Source organism: Bos indicus x Bos taurus, chromosome 24 (assembly GCF_003369695.1).
Source record: "Bos indicus x Bos taurus breed Angus x Brahman F1 hybrid chromosome 24, Bos_hybrid_MaternalHap_v2.0, whole genome shotgun sequence".
NCBI lineage: Eukaryota > Metazoa > Chordata > Mammalia > Artiodactyla > Bovidae > Bos > Bos indicus x Bos taurus.
Genome location: NC_040099.1, coordinates 25,866,372 through 25,885,421, shown reverse-complemented (window position 1 = coordinate 25,885,421; position 19,050 = coordinate 25,866,372). Strand labels below are relative to the sequence as shown.

The 19,050-nt window shown below is 37.9% G+C and overlaps 1 protein-coding gene across 1 annotated transcript in view; it reads left to right on the top strand.

Annotated features, from left to right (window-relative positions):
• Positions 1–3,798: 3,798 nt before the first annotated feature.
• DSG3 (desmoglein 3) overlaps positions 3,799–19,050 on the top strand; it is a 33,399-nt gene continuing 18,147 nt past the window's right edge. Inside the window, exons 1-7 of the mRNA XM_027525624.1 lie at positions 3,799–4,150; positions 13,438–13,473; positions 13,978–14,106; positions 15,739–15,894; positions 16,741–16,885; positions 17,506–17,672; positions 18,647–18,775. Coding sequence (XP_027381425.1) covers positions 4,103–4,150; positions 13,438–13,473; positions 13,978–14,106; positions 15,739–15,894; positions 16,741–16,885; positions 17,506–17,672; positions 18,647–18,775 — 810 coding nt within the window. The 5' untranslated portion in view covers positions 3,799–4,102. The remainder of the gene's footprint in view (positions 4,151–13,437; positions 13,474–13,977; positions 14,107–15,738; positions 15,895–16,740; positions 16,886–17,505; positions 17,673–18,646; positions 18,776–19,050) is intronic.

Sequence of the window (19,050 nt, the reverse complement as noted above, 5' to 3'; positions counted from 1 at the left end):
ATTTCTGGATGTCTTCAAGTGATGATCTTAATGGAAGTGCATGATTCCCATTATCTTGAATAACAAAAAGTGATGGATCACTACAGTGACAGGCCATTTGGGGATGTGCGTAACATTTTGCTAATGCATAATTTGTGGAACCCATATTTTAATTCATGAATTGGTGGACATTCAAGAACCATTAAATATCAAAAAGTAGTGATGTCTGACATGTAAGATACATGATATACATTTCCAGTCAAAACAAGCAAAAACCAGTGAAGGCTTGCCAGTGAAGGCAGTCTTATTAAGATTCTCTACTTGAATAACAGAACTCCTGTAGGAAATTAGGAACATTGGGGACATCATGGGAACCTCTGAAGCCACTGCCACCTAAATAAACACTCATTGCTTCATTTCTTATTTCATCTGTTCAGCTTTCAGCAGATTGAAGAACAGTGTCTTCTTTAACCTATGATGTATCGCATCTATTGTTCCATTCTTATATTTTTAATACGATGCATCAAATGAGGCACAGTACACACGTACTTTTCAATGATTATGATTATTATTGTTAGGATCCTCATTTTCATTTCAGCTTCTTCAGTAAAAGCTAGCTTCCAGTTGGGGCTTATGTTTCCAAAGCCATTATCTGGAGAGTAATAACATAATCTCTCAACAGAAACCACGGGAAAATCCTCCCTCCTTTCCTTTTCACAAACAAAAACAAACAAATTAGCAAGTGAAAACACGCTGAGTCCAGAAGGCAAAGGCACCACCCAGCAGGGATAACCTCAGTCTACCTTCCTCTCGCCTGGTAAATGTGGCCCCAATACACATTTTTTTATGTGTTTTATTACCTTACTGAGCTCACCAATCCTGCAAAGAAAAAGAAGTGCTAGCTTGAAGTATTGTCTAGAGCACCTAGAAGATTAGGGGAGTCCTGTCTGCCCACCAGTGGACAATGGGGTCTGTCCTTCCTTTCTACAGCCCTCCTTAACTTAGCCTGCATCAGGCTACGGATGGTATATAACTCTCCTACAAGGGTGCCCATACTCTATTTCACCACCCAACCAAGAATTTACTTACTGGCATTTCAAAATACAAAAATGAAGTACCAGTTAAATCCTTAACCTGTGTTTAGGTCAGGAAAGAGCAAAGTGATAATTAATATTTTTAAGCCTAATTAATAAAAATTGTCAAAGAACTAGAATTTTAGGAAAGGCAAATCAGGAGGAAAAAAAATGAGCCATATCTAGAATTTAGTCCACAATGCAATTTATGGGTATTCCTAGGAATATCATAATTCACTGCTATCATTTTTAAAATCTCTTTTGTCTTTAGCACAATAATTGTTCTCTAAGTAATGTCTGACTCTGCAACCCCATGAACTGTAGTATAACAGGCTCCTTCATCCTCCACTAACTCTGCTTTGAAGAAACTGCAAGATATTATAGAAAAGGAAGCAACTGAAGTTCATTTCTTCTCTTTTTCCCTGCCCCAAAGTTTAGAATGTTATACATAAAGGCTTTCTGTACTCATATTATTTTTAAAGAACTTTCTTTTCTAATTGTAAAGCTAATACGCTCTTTTTAAAAAAATTTTTTAATGTATACAATCATAATGAAAAAAGTTAAATACATTCATAATCACTTTATTCAAAAATAAGTTCTAGTATATTATGGTAATCCATTCTAGTTTCTAGTTTATATGTATTTCTTTTCATTATCTTATAATAAAATGGCCCCAGTACACAAACATCTAAACCCAAAACTCTCACCAATGTTAAACAAATTCAGATGCTAAATTCACAAGTAACCAACATTTCAATTGCTGAATTATGCATTACACAAATCAGTAATAAGTTCAATAAAGCTCATCTCAGCTTCTATGCTCCTAAATTTGTTAGCTAGTCCTGTCATGGAGAAACCACTTCCTAATTCAAGAAAGACTTGGCCGTGTGCTTCAGTCTTTCCATGTTAGAGAGGATTCAGTATTTGTTCACTTTATGATTCTAATCAAAAAGTGAATAAAATACACATTATGAAACTTAGAAGGAATTCTACAAAGGATATTAAACCTGAGCTTTGGAAAATTTCCAAGTTTTTAACAATTCACTAATTATTCCTCCATTAGCATCAATACCCAACAGATTTGCCACAAATGCTATTTAAGGTATACAATGTTAGTCATCAGTCATCAAGTGTTTTCTGAAAGTAAATAAATAAAGCCAACATTTCTTATAAATTGGTGGTGGTGGTAGAACTTCAATCACTAAGTTGTGTCCGACTCTTTGTGACCCCATGACTATAGCCCACTAGGATTCTCTGTCCATGGGATTTTCCAGGCAAGAATACTGGAGTGGATTGCCATTATTTTCCCCAGGGGATCTTCCCAACCCAGGATCAAACCTGAGTTTCCTGCCTTGTAGGCAGATTCTTTACTATCTGAGCCACCAGAGAAGCCCATTTCCTATAAGTTAGTATTGAATAGTTTTGGCTTTGCAGCCATACAGTCTCTGTCCGTTCTCAACGCCCCTCAACTTGGCCCTTTCACCACAAAGTCAGCCATTTACACCACATAAACAAATGGGAGTGGCTGTGTTCCAATAAAACTTTATTTACAAAAACTTTATCACAAAATCAAGATTTTTTTCTGGAAATGGGCGGTAGTGATGGCTGTACAACAATGTGAATACATTTAATGTCACTCAGCTGTAACTTGAAAATAGTTAAAATACTAAATTTTATTATGTATACTTTACCAAAATGTTTTAAAATACACACACAAAACCCCCAAATGCACAACATTTTGCCTATAAGGTGTTTTTTCCCAACTCCTTGACTATGAAATCCTTTCTGTCTGAAATACTCTCATTAAATGGTTTTTCTGAAACTAAAAAGCTTCCAAAACCTGATGCACAAATACTTATAAAGATAATATTGTTCCTCTACCAAACCTTTAAAAAAAACCTGGAATGCTGAAAGCACAAAGGCTTCAGTAGTTGTGGCACACAGGCTTAGTTGCACCACAGCATGTGGGATCTTAGTTCTCCAACCTAGGATCAAACCCACGTCCCCTGCACTGGGAGGTGGATTCCTAACCACCGAGCCACCAGGGAAGTCCCTGCAAACTACTTTTTTAAAAATTTATAAATGAAAAGAAATACAACAGAAAGATGTCAACTGAGTATTATCAGATACCTGATTTTGCAACACATGGTTTATAGATTTCAAATATCCAAGGCACCATTTGTATTTAGTCTAATTTTATTTCTAATTGTTTTCACTCAAATCCTATTATTAGCAACTGCTTGATGTGATGATTTTCTTCTTCAGATCTGCAGTTTCTTTCAAAAAATATATATATTGCTTAAAACCTAAAATAAATTTTGCGTGTGTGTGCTCAATCGCCCAGTCATGTCTAACACTTTGAGATCCTCATGGACTGTAGCCCACCAAGCTCCTTTGTTCATGGGATTTTTCAGGCAAGAATACTGGAGTGGGTTGCCATTTCCTTCTCCCGGGGATCTTCCCAACTCAGGGATCGAACCAATGTCTCCCGCACTGGCAGACAGATTCTTTACCACTGTGCCACCTGGGAAGCCCCGAAAATATATTTTGCTCAACTTTAAATCTACTCACACACACTCAAGCTAAAAATAAGTGCTCTTCCACAAGTTAGATTTGGGGGAATTTTGGATGTTTTGTTTTACTTTTCAGTTTTAATTGGCACCATGAGAACCAGCCAACTAGATCCTTTTACAGTGTAGTCAAGGCTAGATTTTGCCCTTCGACACTGTGATTAGTTTATTATTCATCTGGTACCTTCCTATTAGAACTGGTTTTTAGCCTGTGAACTTCTCTTTCAGCTTCCAACAAAGGATTTCATTGCTTCAGGAATTGAGGTGTGTCTAAGTTTTTACCTGGGAGCAAAAGTGATGCAAGCGTTTCTGGTGAGACCAATCCTTGGTTTAGGGTGGGGAGGATCTGCATAACAGGCCATCTGCAGACTCCTGAAGACCGGAGAGACGCTGAGAAAGGGCTTTCTTGAGACGTCGTATGCCGACGGTTGGAAGGACCAAAGCGGCAGCTCCCTTCGTTCACCAGGGAAATCAGAAACCATGGCTTGGCTCCCTTTCAGAACCACAGGGGCTCTGGCCATTTTAATGGTAAGTCCTTTTTTTCCGCCCCCCGCCCCGCTAATAATTGCAAACTTTCCTGTTTCCCTCCTTGTTAGAGAATGTTAATTTGATTGCTGAATCCCTATTATAAATTCTAAAAAGAGTTCAGTGGAAATAAACATTTTAAAATGAAACTGCAAAGATTACCAATTTCCCCCTTTTGTTGCTGTTGTTTTTTTTTTTTTTTTTCAGTGCTGTATTTTCACATGGAAAACCAAGCCAGATAGAAACGAATTTGAAAGTTGCCATTTAGCATATTTAGTTGGAGAACTAATTAATCCTGATTGCAGGTCTATTTTCCAAAGTATCTTCACTTTCTTTAAAGTCATGCTTTTATTCATCTTTTTGTTCAGGCTTTTATTCTATTACACAAAGCAAAACACATAAAAGAGAATGAGGTCTATTTCCCAAGGTTATATATACCTCTTAAGCACATGGCTAAGAATTGTACATGCCTGGTCTTGATACCTGACATGTTTTTAAGTAGTCTAAGACCATTGAATTAAAATCAAAGCAATGTTTGATTCTGGAGAAGTTGGGAGGGTTATTAAGAAAAGAATGTTTATGTTTAGCCATTATGTGCAAAAGATATCTAATCTTTAGGGAGAAAAAAATATTTTATAAGCCAGTTTTCCAGAAAAGTAAAACTTTTGCTGACTGGGAAAGTTTTATATAGTATTAGATAAAAGAGTAGTGGAATCTGGAGAGCAAAGAACTAGACTAGATGTTACAGACTAGTGTGCTCCTTAACTGTGTTGTTTTAGTGAAGGAAAAAATTGGTCACAATATTATCAGTTCCACATAGATATCAAAATAGTGAAATACACCATAATGAATATTTTTTAAATCCCTAATACTAATTCCTCATTTTATCAACAATAAGTTGGGTTTGCCTAAGCATCAGTTTCCCTCATGTCCTCATCTAAAAAATTGAGATAATTGGACTTCAAGAAGTTACAGGGAGATAGATCTCAAGAAAGAACTTTCTAAAAATTAAATATGCCTAAAATTAGAATAGACTGCCTGTTAGCCAGCATTTCTTAGCCTTCTCTGTCATGGCAATGGTCAAGCAGAAAATTGGTATCACACCCTTCTGTTCGAGTCTATTTCTATTATGACAGTGTAACTAACTGTTTTGGCAATCTAATGAATCTAATTGACCCAAGAATGTTGTAAAGAGAAATCTGGCAGTTGTATGACTTCCCCGCCTTTCCAGATGGTCATTTCTGAACTAAATGAACTGCAGGTAGCCTGATCAGCCATCTGTCCCGATCAATGACCAGCCTGGGAAGTTAGGGGATATGCAGCAGGGTGTGCTGGAAGTGTTGTTGCAGAATTGGACTGCCACATGCTTAGGGGAGTTTCTTTCCCTTCTCTGATGTGTACCCCTCTCAGTTACCCTTCTGGTTCTGGAGTGGCTGTAAGATCCTTACACAGAGGGCTGTTTTATTCCTCTTTGCATCCCCAATGCCTACCATAAAATCTACCTTACAGTGGACACACGATTGTTCAAAGAATGGGTAAATGAATGATTGAATGAGGCCTCTCTAAACTATAACCCTTACCACAGTGCCTCTATAATCCTAGTCATGGGGGACGCTCCCTCAGGAAAATTTTGCAGGCTCACATACGAAAACACACAAGTTATTTACACAATATAATGTCATATATAATTATTTAAGTGGTCTAGAACTGCTCTGTCCAATACAGTAGCCACTAGCCACATGTGGCTATTAACCACATGAAACGTGGTTGATCTGTATTGAGATGTGCTGTTAAGCATAAAGTATACATTATATTTTGAAGACTCTGTATGAAAAAAAAAGAGAACATGCATGCATATGTGCTCAGTTGCATCCAATTCTTTGCAACCCTATGGACTGCAGCCTGCCAGGCTCCTCAGTTCATGGGATTCTCCAGGCAAGAGTACTGGAGTGGGTTGCCATGCCTTCCTCCAGGGGATCTTCTCGACCCAGGGATTGAACCTGTGTCTCCTGAACTGCAGGCAGATTCTTTACCACTGAGCCACAGGGGAAGCCCAGAAAAGAACATAAAATATGTCATCAATAATTTTTATGTCGACAAAAATTGAAATGACAGTATTTTGGGTACATTTGTTAAAAATATGTTGAAAAAATTAATTTCACCTTTTTAACCTTTTTTAATATGAATGTTAAAAAATTTAAAATTCGATAAGTGATTCACATTCGTTACTTTATTTCAACTGGACAGTGCTGGTCTACTCTTAATCCCATTAGTGGAAGGCAGTGTCAGTCAGAAGTGAGGTAGGCAGGGACTTCCCTGGTGGTCCAGTGGTTAAGACTTTGCCTTCCAAAGGGTGTGGGTTCAATCCCTAGTTGGGAAGCTAAGATCCTGCATGCCTTGGGGCCAAAAAACCAAAACATAAAAAGTACAGAAACAGTATTGTAACAAATTCAATAAAGACTTAGAAAACAGTACACATCAAAAAAAATTCTTTTTAAAGTAGGCAAACCAGGTTTCATGGACCAGAAGAGATTCGGGCTGCTCTCTGATAAATATAGATGGGCCACAGGGACATATATTTTGTCATCAGCCCAGCATGAGCAAAGGCAGGTGCAACTGCAGCGCTTGCCTAGGGGCAAGGGCTAGTTTGGCTGCATTGGAGAATCCGGATGTGAGTTAGAATAGCAGATGAGGGTCAGACAGAAAAGTGCATTCTGTGAAGGGCAGTGAAATCCTTTTAGAAGTGGGGAGCCACCCAGAGTTTCGAAATGGTGTGGTGATGGGAAAAGAACAATGTCCTTAAAAGCATTGTGGAGTGGGAATGTACATCTTTTGTTATTGAAGGGTGGGGTGTGAAAGCTGGAAGACCTGTTCGGAGGTTTTGAGTTAATTCCACCAACCTATGACCACACAAAGGTTGCCTAGAGAGGTGATACATAAAAGCTAAATCACAGACTTCAGCCTATGCCTGTACCACTGACTCACTCCAGGTTTTGCTTCCTCAGCTGTCAAATAAGAATAATCATATCCCCCTGACTAATGAGAATGACCATAGTAAAAATGAAACAGCAATGAATGCAAAAAAGTGTTCCGGAAAATATAAAGTGCTTTGTAGGACTCTACTTCCTATTATTTGTAATATTTTAGTAATGAAGATGAAACTTGATAACGCCTTAATAGTCTGCCTTCCTATTTTAAACAACTACTGACATTAGTTTTAATGTCCAGAACCTAAATTTTTCTTGAGTGAAAGGGCATATCAAAAACAGTTATGAGATTAATTTTTTGAAAATTGGCAGAAAAAAATTAAACCTGAATTTTAAATGATAGTGGGTATAGGGAAATAACACAATTTTAAACTTGGAGCATTACCCCAAATTGTAACTGCTTTAGTCCTCTAGATTCATTGAGAGGGGACTGTGTGAGGAACACTAACATGTTGTAAAATGTAACACTTCTCTGTCTCCCATGTTTGCTTGATCCGTTTTGCACAATACCAAGTAAACATTTTGGGGAAAGGTTTTGTGATTGAAAAATACTTGTCTTCAAAGATTTAAACTTTTCAAAACAATGTTTTCTTCAAAGGAGACTACTGGTCAGTATTACAGAAGTCCATTAAATCTGAAACATGGTCTGTCGAATAACACTCCTATAGCATCTGAACAATAAGCCATTTAATTTCATGTTACAATATTATTATGTAAAGATTTACTCATTACAAAACTCATACAAGCGTTTGAAATCCAAAGATGTTTAAAGCACAATGTTTTAAACAAGTTAATAGTGTTCATGCTGAGAAAAAAATATAGTAGTTTAAATACCAAGCTCTGAGTTAGAATGTGTTCTAAATATAGCAGTGGTGGTGATTTAGTCACTAAGTCATGTCCAACTATTAGGATCCCATGGACTATACCCTGCCAGGCTCCTCTGTACATGGAATTCTCCAGGCGAGAAGACTGGAGTGGGTTGCCATTTCTTTCTCCAGAGGATCTTCCCGACCCAGGGATCGAACCAGGGTTTCCGATATTGCAGGCAGATTCTTTACTGACTGAGCTATGAGGGAAGCCCCAAATACAGCAGAACACCCTTCAACCACTTTCTCTAGAGAACATCCAGAAAGCAAATTGTTAGGAAAAGAATTGTATGCTAAGTGGCCCAGATTTTTAACAGAAGGAAAATCTTCGACATATCCTTCCTTCTCTTCATTGATGAAGCAATCCAATTTCCAATGCTGGTGAATATATGAAAATTAATTTCCTCCTGAACCTCTCCAACAGTTAAAATTCTAAAATCAGAATAACCTTGCCAAGCGATTCACGTCAGCCCTGACTGACGTGCAAACCTTGGGAAAGATGTGATTATTTACTTCCATCAATTACCATTCCCAGTTGCTTAATACTCAAAACCGGTTTTCATTTAGAACTAGAAGACTTGGTGTCCGTGATGCTTCTCATAAACCTCTTAGCCTTTGGCTCTTCCTTTCCAGTTAAGAGTCAATCTGATAGCCTAAGGAGAGGGTTTGCTTTGTGAAGTTCATTACAAGAATTACACAGGCTACTGGTTACTATCCATAATTATACTCTGAATAATTGAATCCGTGTAATGTGCACATGTTCCTTGTATGACCGCTGCACAGTTGACCAGGCTGTACACTGCACAATGCCAGGAGGTATGTTCACATACACTACAATGTGAACAATGTCCCCTGGAGTTGCACAGGCGGCAAATCATACCATTGGACAGTGGAACACTGGTTCTTATCTCTTTCTGAGGCTCAAGAAAGAGTTCTATGTGCCTTGACATGAGTAATAATAATAAAAGATCATATCACAGTGGCTCTTTACATCTTTTTTACGTCCAGAGGTAATTAACACTTATTAAGCAGTTACTGTAGGCTAGGGTTCATCTATGTGTTTCAGACCTGTTAATTCATTTAATCCTCACAACAAACCTATAAAGTTAGTAGAATTATTATACCTATTTTATAGATGAAAAATTAAATAATGTTCCCAAGTTTTTCAGCTAGTACATGATGAGACTAGGATTTTAATTGAGGGATTCAGGATCCAATGTCCAGTTTTGTATTTCTACACTTAACTGCATCTTTGTTCTTGTTGTCTAATGACTAAGTTGTGTCTGACTCTTTGTGACCCCATGGACTATGGCCCGCAAGGCTCCTCTGTCCATGGGATTTCTCAGGCAAGAATATTGCAGTGGGTTGACATTTCCTTCTCCAGAGGATCTTCCCACCCCAGGGATCAAACCCGCATCTCTTACGTCTCCTGCATTGGCTGGTGGATTCTTTAGCACTGAGCCACCTGGGAAGAAACTGTGTCTTACAGAGTACTTAAAATGAGCTCCTGAAAAAGGGCTTAATTTTCTAAATTGAATTTACTCTAAACATCAGTTATTAAAGTATTGAACTCTCCTAAATTAAATACTTCTTAAGTAATTAAACATAAATATTTTCATTCAATTAAGGAATTTTCCTTGATAAACATGAAGCTTATTAAAATACTTCTGGATTTTTTAAAATTTTAATTTCAAAAATTTGATACATATCTATTGATCTCTCTAATCTGACACATAATCTTGCATCTAACCAATTATAAAAATAGTATCACCAACATATATACATACATATATTTCATGAATTTTTCAAAAATAATTATTAATTTTAAAAATCAAGTTTAAAATTTGTAATGATTCCTTTCAATTACCCAGCTCATTTTGCAAATTTCCCAGAGAGGAGTGGGTGTGATCTTATTGCATGCAGAGAAAAATGGCCATGCCTTATGCTGGCTAGGACTGGCTTCCTGAATCCAATGCATACTCAAACAGTCTGACCTTCCTTCCCCACTCTGAAGTTTCAGAGTACTCTAAACAAAACCTTAGCCAAACCAGTAAAAAGCAACTGTTATTATATAAGATTTTTAAAAATCCAGTCACCCATATCCTCAAAATAAATTTATTACAAACCTACCATACTCAATAGGAATCTTAATGATATAACTACATACATTTTAGTTAGCAAATAGGACACATGAATATCAAACCACTTTATGTCGCATGCTTTTTATTAACTTAAAAATCTTATTTGCTTTTAATAAAACATTTCTAATTCTTATGTATACCAAGGCATTTAGACCATATCACTGCTTTATAAATCATACAGTCAAAATTATAAAACCATAACCAGAGAACACAGGGAAGAAAGAAAAATAAATTCACAAGATACAGAGTGTTTTCTCCATGCTGCTATCTTCTAGACTCTAGGCTACAAAAAAGACAACTTAATTGATTTACATTATCAAGAAGCTATTGAAATATTTAGTAGATATTCAAAATAATTATATGAACAATGTAACTAAAACAACTAAGTAGCTACATGTAAGTACTAATTAACTCAAATAGTAAAGTTTTTTTTTTAATACTTGGGAATAATGTAAAGCTATGACTAAATGTCTAAATACATATTTAAAAAGCACTGCATTATTCAAAAGTGTTCTTAGTAACTGTCCCCATATTCCTAAAAACACAACAAAGATTATATTTTCACAATATTCCCAAAAATTGGAAAACATTTCTGGTGAGCTGACTTTGAAAGAGAGGATGGGAAAGAGTAAAGGTTTGGCTGAGTAGCTTCTTTAAGGGCTCGGAGTCAAAGAAATGACTTAACAAGTAAGAAACACCTGTCCACAATGCTCGATTTCCACAGTTTAGGGTTTGTCCTTCCTTCACTTCCCAGAAAAACAGAAATCTTGTCTTAATGTCTATTAGAAGAATCATTCTCCACAGGGCTAGTACAAACATGATTCATATTTTCAGGATGACTCCAGTTTTCCTGTAAAAGGGATCATGCCTGGTCCCTCCCTCCCCTCACGTGGGGCTGAGTTGTTCTTGGGAACTGAGAAAGGTGTGCAGTGACTTCACTGCCCTGATCTTTTCTCCCATATAATGCATGTGTGCATATGTACTCAGTCGTGTCTGACTCTCTGCGACTCCATGGACTGCAGCCCACTGGGCTCCTCTCTGTCCAGGGAACTTTCCAGGCAAGGATACTGAAGTGGGTTGCCATTTCCTTCTTCAGAGGATCTTCCCAACCCAGGGTTCGAACCTGCATCTCTTATGTCTGCTGCATTGGCAGGCGGATTCTTTTTCACTAGTGTGACCTGGGAAGCCCCCAAGTAACTCATGGTACTGTTTAAAAAAGAACAGCAATGCTGTAAAATAATTTTGAGATCTGTTATAACCACAAGTCATGGTCTTTTTCCATGACAGTTTTAACAAACATCCTTTGAAATAAAGATTTTACTGAAATTTTTAGAATGGAAGCGTCCTCACATCCTACGTCTGATATCATTTTTCCTTTGGTTCAGACTGGGACTTGCCTCTTTATTATAGCCTTCCAAAATAAGCGACGTAATAAATCTACATTGTTTCAGGATTAACTGCAGCCTTTGCCAGGAAGAAATCTAAATTGACTATCACATAACTTTTTTTCTATGATTCATTTTTATTTTCTATTTATCTACACTGACTTAAGAATCTAGTGTAGTGGTGATGTGCACACTTTAGAGTCAGGCTGCAGAGATTCAAATCTGAGGGCTGTTAGTTGGGGCAAAGTACTCATTTTTTCATGAGTATTCTCTTTTTCTTCATCCCTGAAAGACGGATTACAGTATCCTTCAGATGGCTGCTGTGTTAAATGAGATAGTAAACATAAAGCACTATGAATAGCATCTGACACATAAAACATAATTCTTTTGTTCTGATTTATTTTTCATAATCTTTTTCCTTCCAGATTGTCTTCAAATTAGTTAATCAGTGAGTCAGAAAACAGTTTTTAAACATCTGCTAAGGGATCAGTATTGTAAGGATAGCAAAAAACAATAATAATAATATAGAAGCACCGCATTTGGAAAGTTTGCAATTCTCTTGGCTCGACACCATATAATGCACATAAAACCATAAGAAATAATAAATCACGGTAAACCATCATGGGCTAAATTGCACAGAATGTATGTTGTGCAAACTTAGAAAAGGAGACATCAGTAAGGACAGTTTCATGGAGACTGTTGGAACTTAAAATGATCTTCAAGGATGAGTAATACAGTATTCAAGTGTGTGAAGATAAGAAGAATGCATTCCAGGTAGAAAACAACACTGAAAATGACACAGATGAAGGTCCTGTATACTCCTGAGAAGGTGAAGACCTAGCCTGGCCTGGCTTCATCTTATCTTTATTTCTTTTAGATCAGTAGGAAAATTAAGCTCAAATTTAAATTGAACTAGTAGAGCAGAGATGCACAAATCCCCATTCCATAGCAAACAGTACTTGTGATTGGAATAGCACATCCCCATCTTTTACATTTCATTCTCTAAATTAGACTGCTGCTGCTGCTGCTAAGTCACTTCAGTCGTGTCCAACTCTGCGCGACCCCATAGGCGGCAGCCCGCCAGGCTCCCCCATCCCTGGGATTCTCCAGGCAAGAACACTGGAGTGGGTGCCATTTCCTTCTCCAATGCATGAAAGTGGAAAGTGAAAGTGAAGTCGCTCAGTCATGTCTGACTCTTAGCGACCCCATGGACTGCAGCCTACCAGGCTCCTCCATCCATGGGATTTTCCAGGCAACAGTACTGGAGTGGGTTGCCATTGCCTTCTTCCTATATTAGACTAGTTCCTTTCCATTCTCTCAACTCTTATATGACTAAGAAAATGCCTTGGTCTGGAATTGCAACTAACGAAAACAGCGTTGCCAAGTCGGTAGAGTAGGTCACAGCTTTTAATAATCTCCTGTGGTACTTTCTGAAGCTTATTAGAATGATGCTCACCATTGTTTCCCAAAGCAATAGCTTCCATAGCTCCTGGGAAGTGTTTATAGAGCAGCCAGGTAAGAAATGTCTGGTTGTTGCAACAACTGTTAGAATTTTGAAAAGTCCAATAGATTCCCCTGAACATCATTAAAATTCTACAATTAGATTACACAACTGAAGGAACTATTTACATGAAGACTATTTTCTTTTTTGCTCTTTGAATACTGCTTCTCCAAATCTACCTCTTTCCTATTTTTATTATTTTTAATTGGAGGATAATTGCTTTACAATGTTGTGCTGGTTTCTGCTATATATCAATATGAGTCAGCCATAGGTATACCTGTGTTCCCTCCCTCTTGAAACAGAAACAACTACAATATGAACAGCAGAATGTAAAAATCAGAATTATTATCTTATGTAATTACTTATTTGAAGAATTCATGTTTAATTTGACTTTATTTAAATGTCTACAGGTGGTTCTTTTGGTTCATGGAGAATTGAGAATACAGGTAAAGTATGAAAAAGATTTTTGCAATTAAAATAGTTTAGTTTAAAAATTGTACTGGAAAAATAAATATTTATTTAATACTAAAAATTACTAAATAATTTAATTGTGAAAATACAATTCTAACAACTAACCTAGTAATACTTTAATACTAGCATGAATCGATGTCATTATTGTAATTTACCTCATGCATTCTTTTGTCTCATCTTAAAAATATCAACTGATAAACCAGTATTTGTGCCCAGAACAGTTAGATGTTGTGGAATATATATAGGAAATATAAAATACGGTTAAATGCTAATATTAAAAATCATATAGCTCTGTAGCTGTGTTAGTTATTTACTGTTTCTTCTTTGCATGATAGTGTAAGGGAGAGAAAATTGGGTATTTAACCATTTTAAATATCTTGAAACATAGGAGACTCCCCAACCTAGGTGTCTGTAATTAATACTCAAAGCAAAAATTTCCAACAATGTGCATAATAAAATATAATCCCTTTTTGAATAAGACAAAAGGACAATACGAAGAATATGAGACCGCAATACAAGGCAAAAGGAGATACAAACGTGAGTGGGTGAAATTCGCAAGACCCTGCAGAGAAGGAGAAGACAACTCGAACAGAAATCCAATTGCCAAAGTAAGTCTTACGAGCAGAAGCAATGTGAGTTTTGAGAATAAATGTACTAGATGTAAATTAGAATAATGCGGAAATTCCAATTAGCAAGATACAGATTGAGGAGTCCATGGAACAAATAATCTGGTATTTTCAATAACGCAAAAAATACAACAATAATGGTATTAATAATATCAATTTAAAAGAGAAAGATGAAGGAGTTACAGCTTCCAGAGTAATTAAAAATAATTAAGAGCCATTTCAATATATTTCAATGGATATGCCTTTTGGGATTCAGATTCTAGCAAATGAATAGAAAAATGTATATGGCCAAGTGCTTTGTTTGGGGCAGCAAATTATCCTCAGAGAATGTGACTGTCTTTACCAATAATGTATTTAACACGGGTTCACTGCAGGAGTTATGACAATTTCACAAGCTGAAAACATACAGGATAATGTCTCTCAATAAACCCAAAAATACTATACTCCTAATCAAGTGCAGATTAATCACACTATTGTTCCAGGCAAGAGAGGTTAAAGGCATAGAGTCCAGATTAAGTTGAGGTGGACCTTTCTACCAGTTGGTTCTCATGAGAGTCAGTTTAGTCAATCACAGCTGATGTCTGGCTGCCAGTGCAAAAGCAAAAGTCCCTTATCACTAGAGCACGCTGCTAGGGAACAGAGGTAGTGGCAAGCAAGATTACAGTTTTCACCACTGCCAGGCAAAAGATGCCTTGCCCAGGCAGGAGCTAATGCCCCAAGCTCTTCAGAGAGGCACTTAGATCAGCTAAGAGTTGCCTTGCCCGGACTGAACACTCTCAAGAAGTCCTCACAAACTGTTCTTATTTAAAGCTTAAATGTCTCCCAGCCATAGTGACTTCTCCACGCACTTGTATCAATAAGCCCCAGTGTTGCTCAGCAAGAGCCGAGCTGAATGTATATTGACAGTCACAGATATCCACAACAACATCCTGACAGCTTCCTCAATGCAAACAACCACACTCTTAAAGCAACTCTATTCCTAGATAAAAACAAAAAAGTAGATTTGAAATCATAGCAAACCAATATACAGCAATAAGACAATTAAAGATGGTTGACAATCAACATTGGATTGGCCATGTATTCAGAACTGTTGAAGCTGGGTGATGAGATGTATCAGGTTCATTATACATTCTAACTTTATAATATATTTGAAATTTTCCCTATTAAAAATTTAAAGATTAATAATAATAAAAGCAATTCATTCTAATATTTTTAACACTTAGTATATTATCACTTTCCATTTTTTTCTCCAGGTTCTCCTATTTAAAACTAAATGTCTTTTGTGTGTGTGTGTTATCTGCTAAGCAAGGAGGCATTCAGTAGTAGCCTTGTCCTTGACTTTCTCTCAACCTTTTAACATCACCATGGTGACCACAGTCTGGGCAAATATTCTAAGGCTGGAAAGGTTAAGGTACGTTGGTCCATACTGGCCAACAGAGGAAACAATTTGAATTTATTTCATATTCCTAGTAGCTATCAAGGCAAAAAAATAAACAACACAGTGTCAGAAAGCATGAATAAAATGAACAGATGACTTGAGAGTGTGGAGCACAGGGGGTAAGGAAGAGGCCTGAGTGATGATCACCTTAACATTTTGGGTATTTTGGACTGCAGATTACTTCAGACTTCGAAGCAACCCAGAAAATTACCTACCACATCTCTGGAATAGGAATTGATCAGCCCCCTTTTGGAATCTTTGTTGTTGACAGAAACACTGGGGAAATTAACATAACAGCCATAGTTGATAGAGAAGTAACCCCAAGCTTCCAGGTAAGTGTGCGTCCTCGATATCACCCTTTCCCTTGTGGCAATGACTTTAGAAGGTTAATCTAGAAGGATATCAGTGCATGAATCCATCCACCATCAAATAACAAAGAGCCTTCCTTGGATGTTCCTGGTGATCCACTGGTCAGGACTCTGGGCTTCCACTGCAGGGGCTGCAGGTTCAATCCCTGGTTGGGAAACTAAAATCCCACAGGCTGCAATGTGCAGCGTAAAAGTAAAAAAAAACAAATAAAACAAAGAGCTTCTGAAGGTTGTGCCCCTGAAGGAACAACCCAGGAGGGTGTATGAACACTGAACTCCAGCATGCTTCTGGCCAAGACTTTCAGGCTAACAGTAGCAGCCCACAAGAAGGGGTAACTTGGCCAACTAGTCTACCCAGAGTAGACACTTTCCTACTTTGTCTCCTCTTTGTGAAAAATATTTTTCCTCTTTGCACAAAAGAACTGTATATGCTGCTGCTGCTGCTGCTGCTGCTAAGTCGCTTCAGTCATGTCCGACTCTGTGCAACCCCAGAGACGGCAGCCCACCAGGCTCCCCCGTCCCTGGGATTCTCCAGGCAAGAACACTGGAGTGGGTTGCCATTTCCTTCTCCAATGCATGAAAGTGAAAAGTGAAAGTGAAGTTGCTCAGTTGTGTCCGACTCTTAGCGACCCCATGGACTGCAGCCTACCAGGCTCCTCCGTCCATGGGATTTTCCAGGCAAGAGTACTGGAGTGGGGTGCCATTGCCTTCTCCGCTGTACATGCTAGGAGAGGCCTTATCTTGACAAGTTTTAATAATAAGCAAACTGGTGTTGTAGAACATCCATTAATGTGTCCTCTCCTTTTCTAGATTACGTGTCGTGCTCGCAACACCCTAGGACAAGACGTAGAAAAACCACTTATACTAACAGTCAAAATTTTAGATATAAATGACAATGCTCCAGTATTTTCACAAAGCATATTCCAGGGTGAAATTGAAGAAAACAGTGCTTCGAGTAAGTCTTCGGCAGTAACTACCACTTTTAATTATTTTTAACTTTCAGATACAAGCATGATTATCATACATCATTTTATTCTCTTAGTTTCATCAGTAGTTTTGTAGAAAAATCCATGAAGACAGTCTGGGTCTTCCTTGCTAATATTTGTGATTGAGCTACTTATCCACTGCCACTGTACTTGTAGGCTATGGCTGTGTTATCAAGTCAAAGCTTATTCTAGTCACAAAGCTGAAGAGGGGGCTTTAGACAACCCAGATGCATCAGCTGGGCCTTCTTAGATTATAAGAGACAGAGACACTCTCCTTACATGGATAACTGGGGGGAAAGGGAGAACATAAAGCCATTCAGCAAGGGTAAAAAAATGAAGAGGAAACGGTCTCAACCTCAACACAACCAACCAAGGCTTAGTGAGAAGTGGAGGATTCTTATGGAAGGCAGCACAGGTCAACTGACTCCGTCACCTGACTAAGAGATATTGCACGTGACATGTAGTTTTTTGGCATACAGATAGTTTTAAGATCTTAAAAGACAAAGATCAATTTGAAATGGTGTTGGATATTTAACGGGAACATAATGTCAATCTTTACATAGCCTTTAACGAACTTCTGTACTCCTAGACTCACTGGTGATGATACTAAATGCCACAGACGCAGATGAACCGAACCACCTGAACTCTAAAATTGCCTTCAAAATCATCTCTCAGGAACCTGCAGGCACATCCATGTTCCTCCTAAGCAGACACACAGGGGAAGTCCGCACTTTGACCAATTCACTTGATCGAGAGGTAAAGCAAGGCTCTTGGGAGCATTCAGTAACTCAGGATTCAGTTGTAAGCAACCCAAGAGAGGTGACTCCCTTCTACCTAAGAAGGAAAGAGGGAAGGAAGAGGGGTTCTCTGGATTCAACTGACCCAACTGAGGGCCGCTCCTCGCATCCTACTGTGATTTTGCTGGGGTGGGTTGTGTGTCTGAGACCTGCACAATCGATTGTACCTCAATAAATGAGTATCCCGCATCCATGGAAGTTAAACTGAGGGAATAAGAGAAGGCATTGTATCCACGGACAGAGACTGAACTGGGGCTAATCCCTCATGTGATGGAGGAAAAGGAAACTTCCTAGGGAGAAATTCGTATCTGGAATAAAGCCTTCTCTGATGCTGTGCTTTTTCTCCTGACTTCTTTCCATTTTACTCCTGTTTCTAGAACACTAGAGAATCCCCAGGAACTACCTGATGGTGCAATGGTAGAGCTTCATGCTCTCTCTGCTGAGCAACCGGATTCAATCCTTGGTTAGGAAACTAAGGTCCCACAAACCACATGGAGCGGCCACAAGGGAAACAGAAAAAAGAATCCCCTTACTCTCTCTTCTCCATTGTTCTATCGACACATCTCCAACAACACACAAGACCCCATCAGACTCTGTATTACTTTTACACAAATGATTTTCCAAACAGACCAGTAAGGAAGCTCCATAAATGAGCTTCCCTCAGATAAACAGAGCACCATCCTTATTGTCCATTTCTGCACTTTCCTGCTCTAAGAAGCTCACAAAAGAGAAAACTTGTATCAGCCCCATAAAGACTTCCTCCTGTGCCCCACGTGCTTCGTCTATGGTGGACAATGAAAGTGCATGTGGTCCTTCTAGAGAATGAACCATGAGTTTAAATATTTTCACTTCCTTCCCATAGGAAGCAAGTAGTTGTCATTCATATCCCTGACACTAGAGATTAATCATTTTTCTTTTTTTCCCCAAATTTAGCAAGTTAGCAGCTATCGCCTGGTTGTGAGTGGTGCAGACAGAGATGGAGAAGGACTATCATCTCAGTGTGAATGTAGCATTAAAGTGAAAGATGTCAATGATAATTTCCCCACATTCAGAGAATCACAGGTGTGCCTTTTATTCCTTGAAAAATAATTACTTAGAACATAATTATAAAATAATTATATATATATGTTTATATATATATTATGTTATACCTTACCACCATAATTTGGGATTTGCTGGCTTGCTGGCTTTTAGTTACATTCTCTGCACTTTTCTTTTAAAATAAACTATTGTAAAAGATAAGAATTCAGGGACCAGCAAAGAGCCAATACATAATTTGGGAATTAATGACTAATGCCATTCAGAATGAAAATAATTCTTTTAGATAAAACCTGACA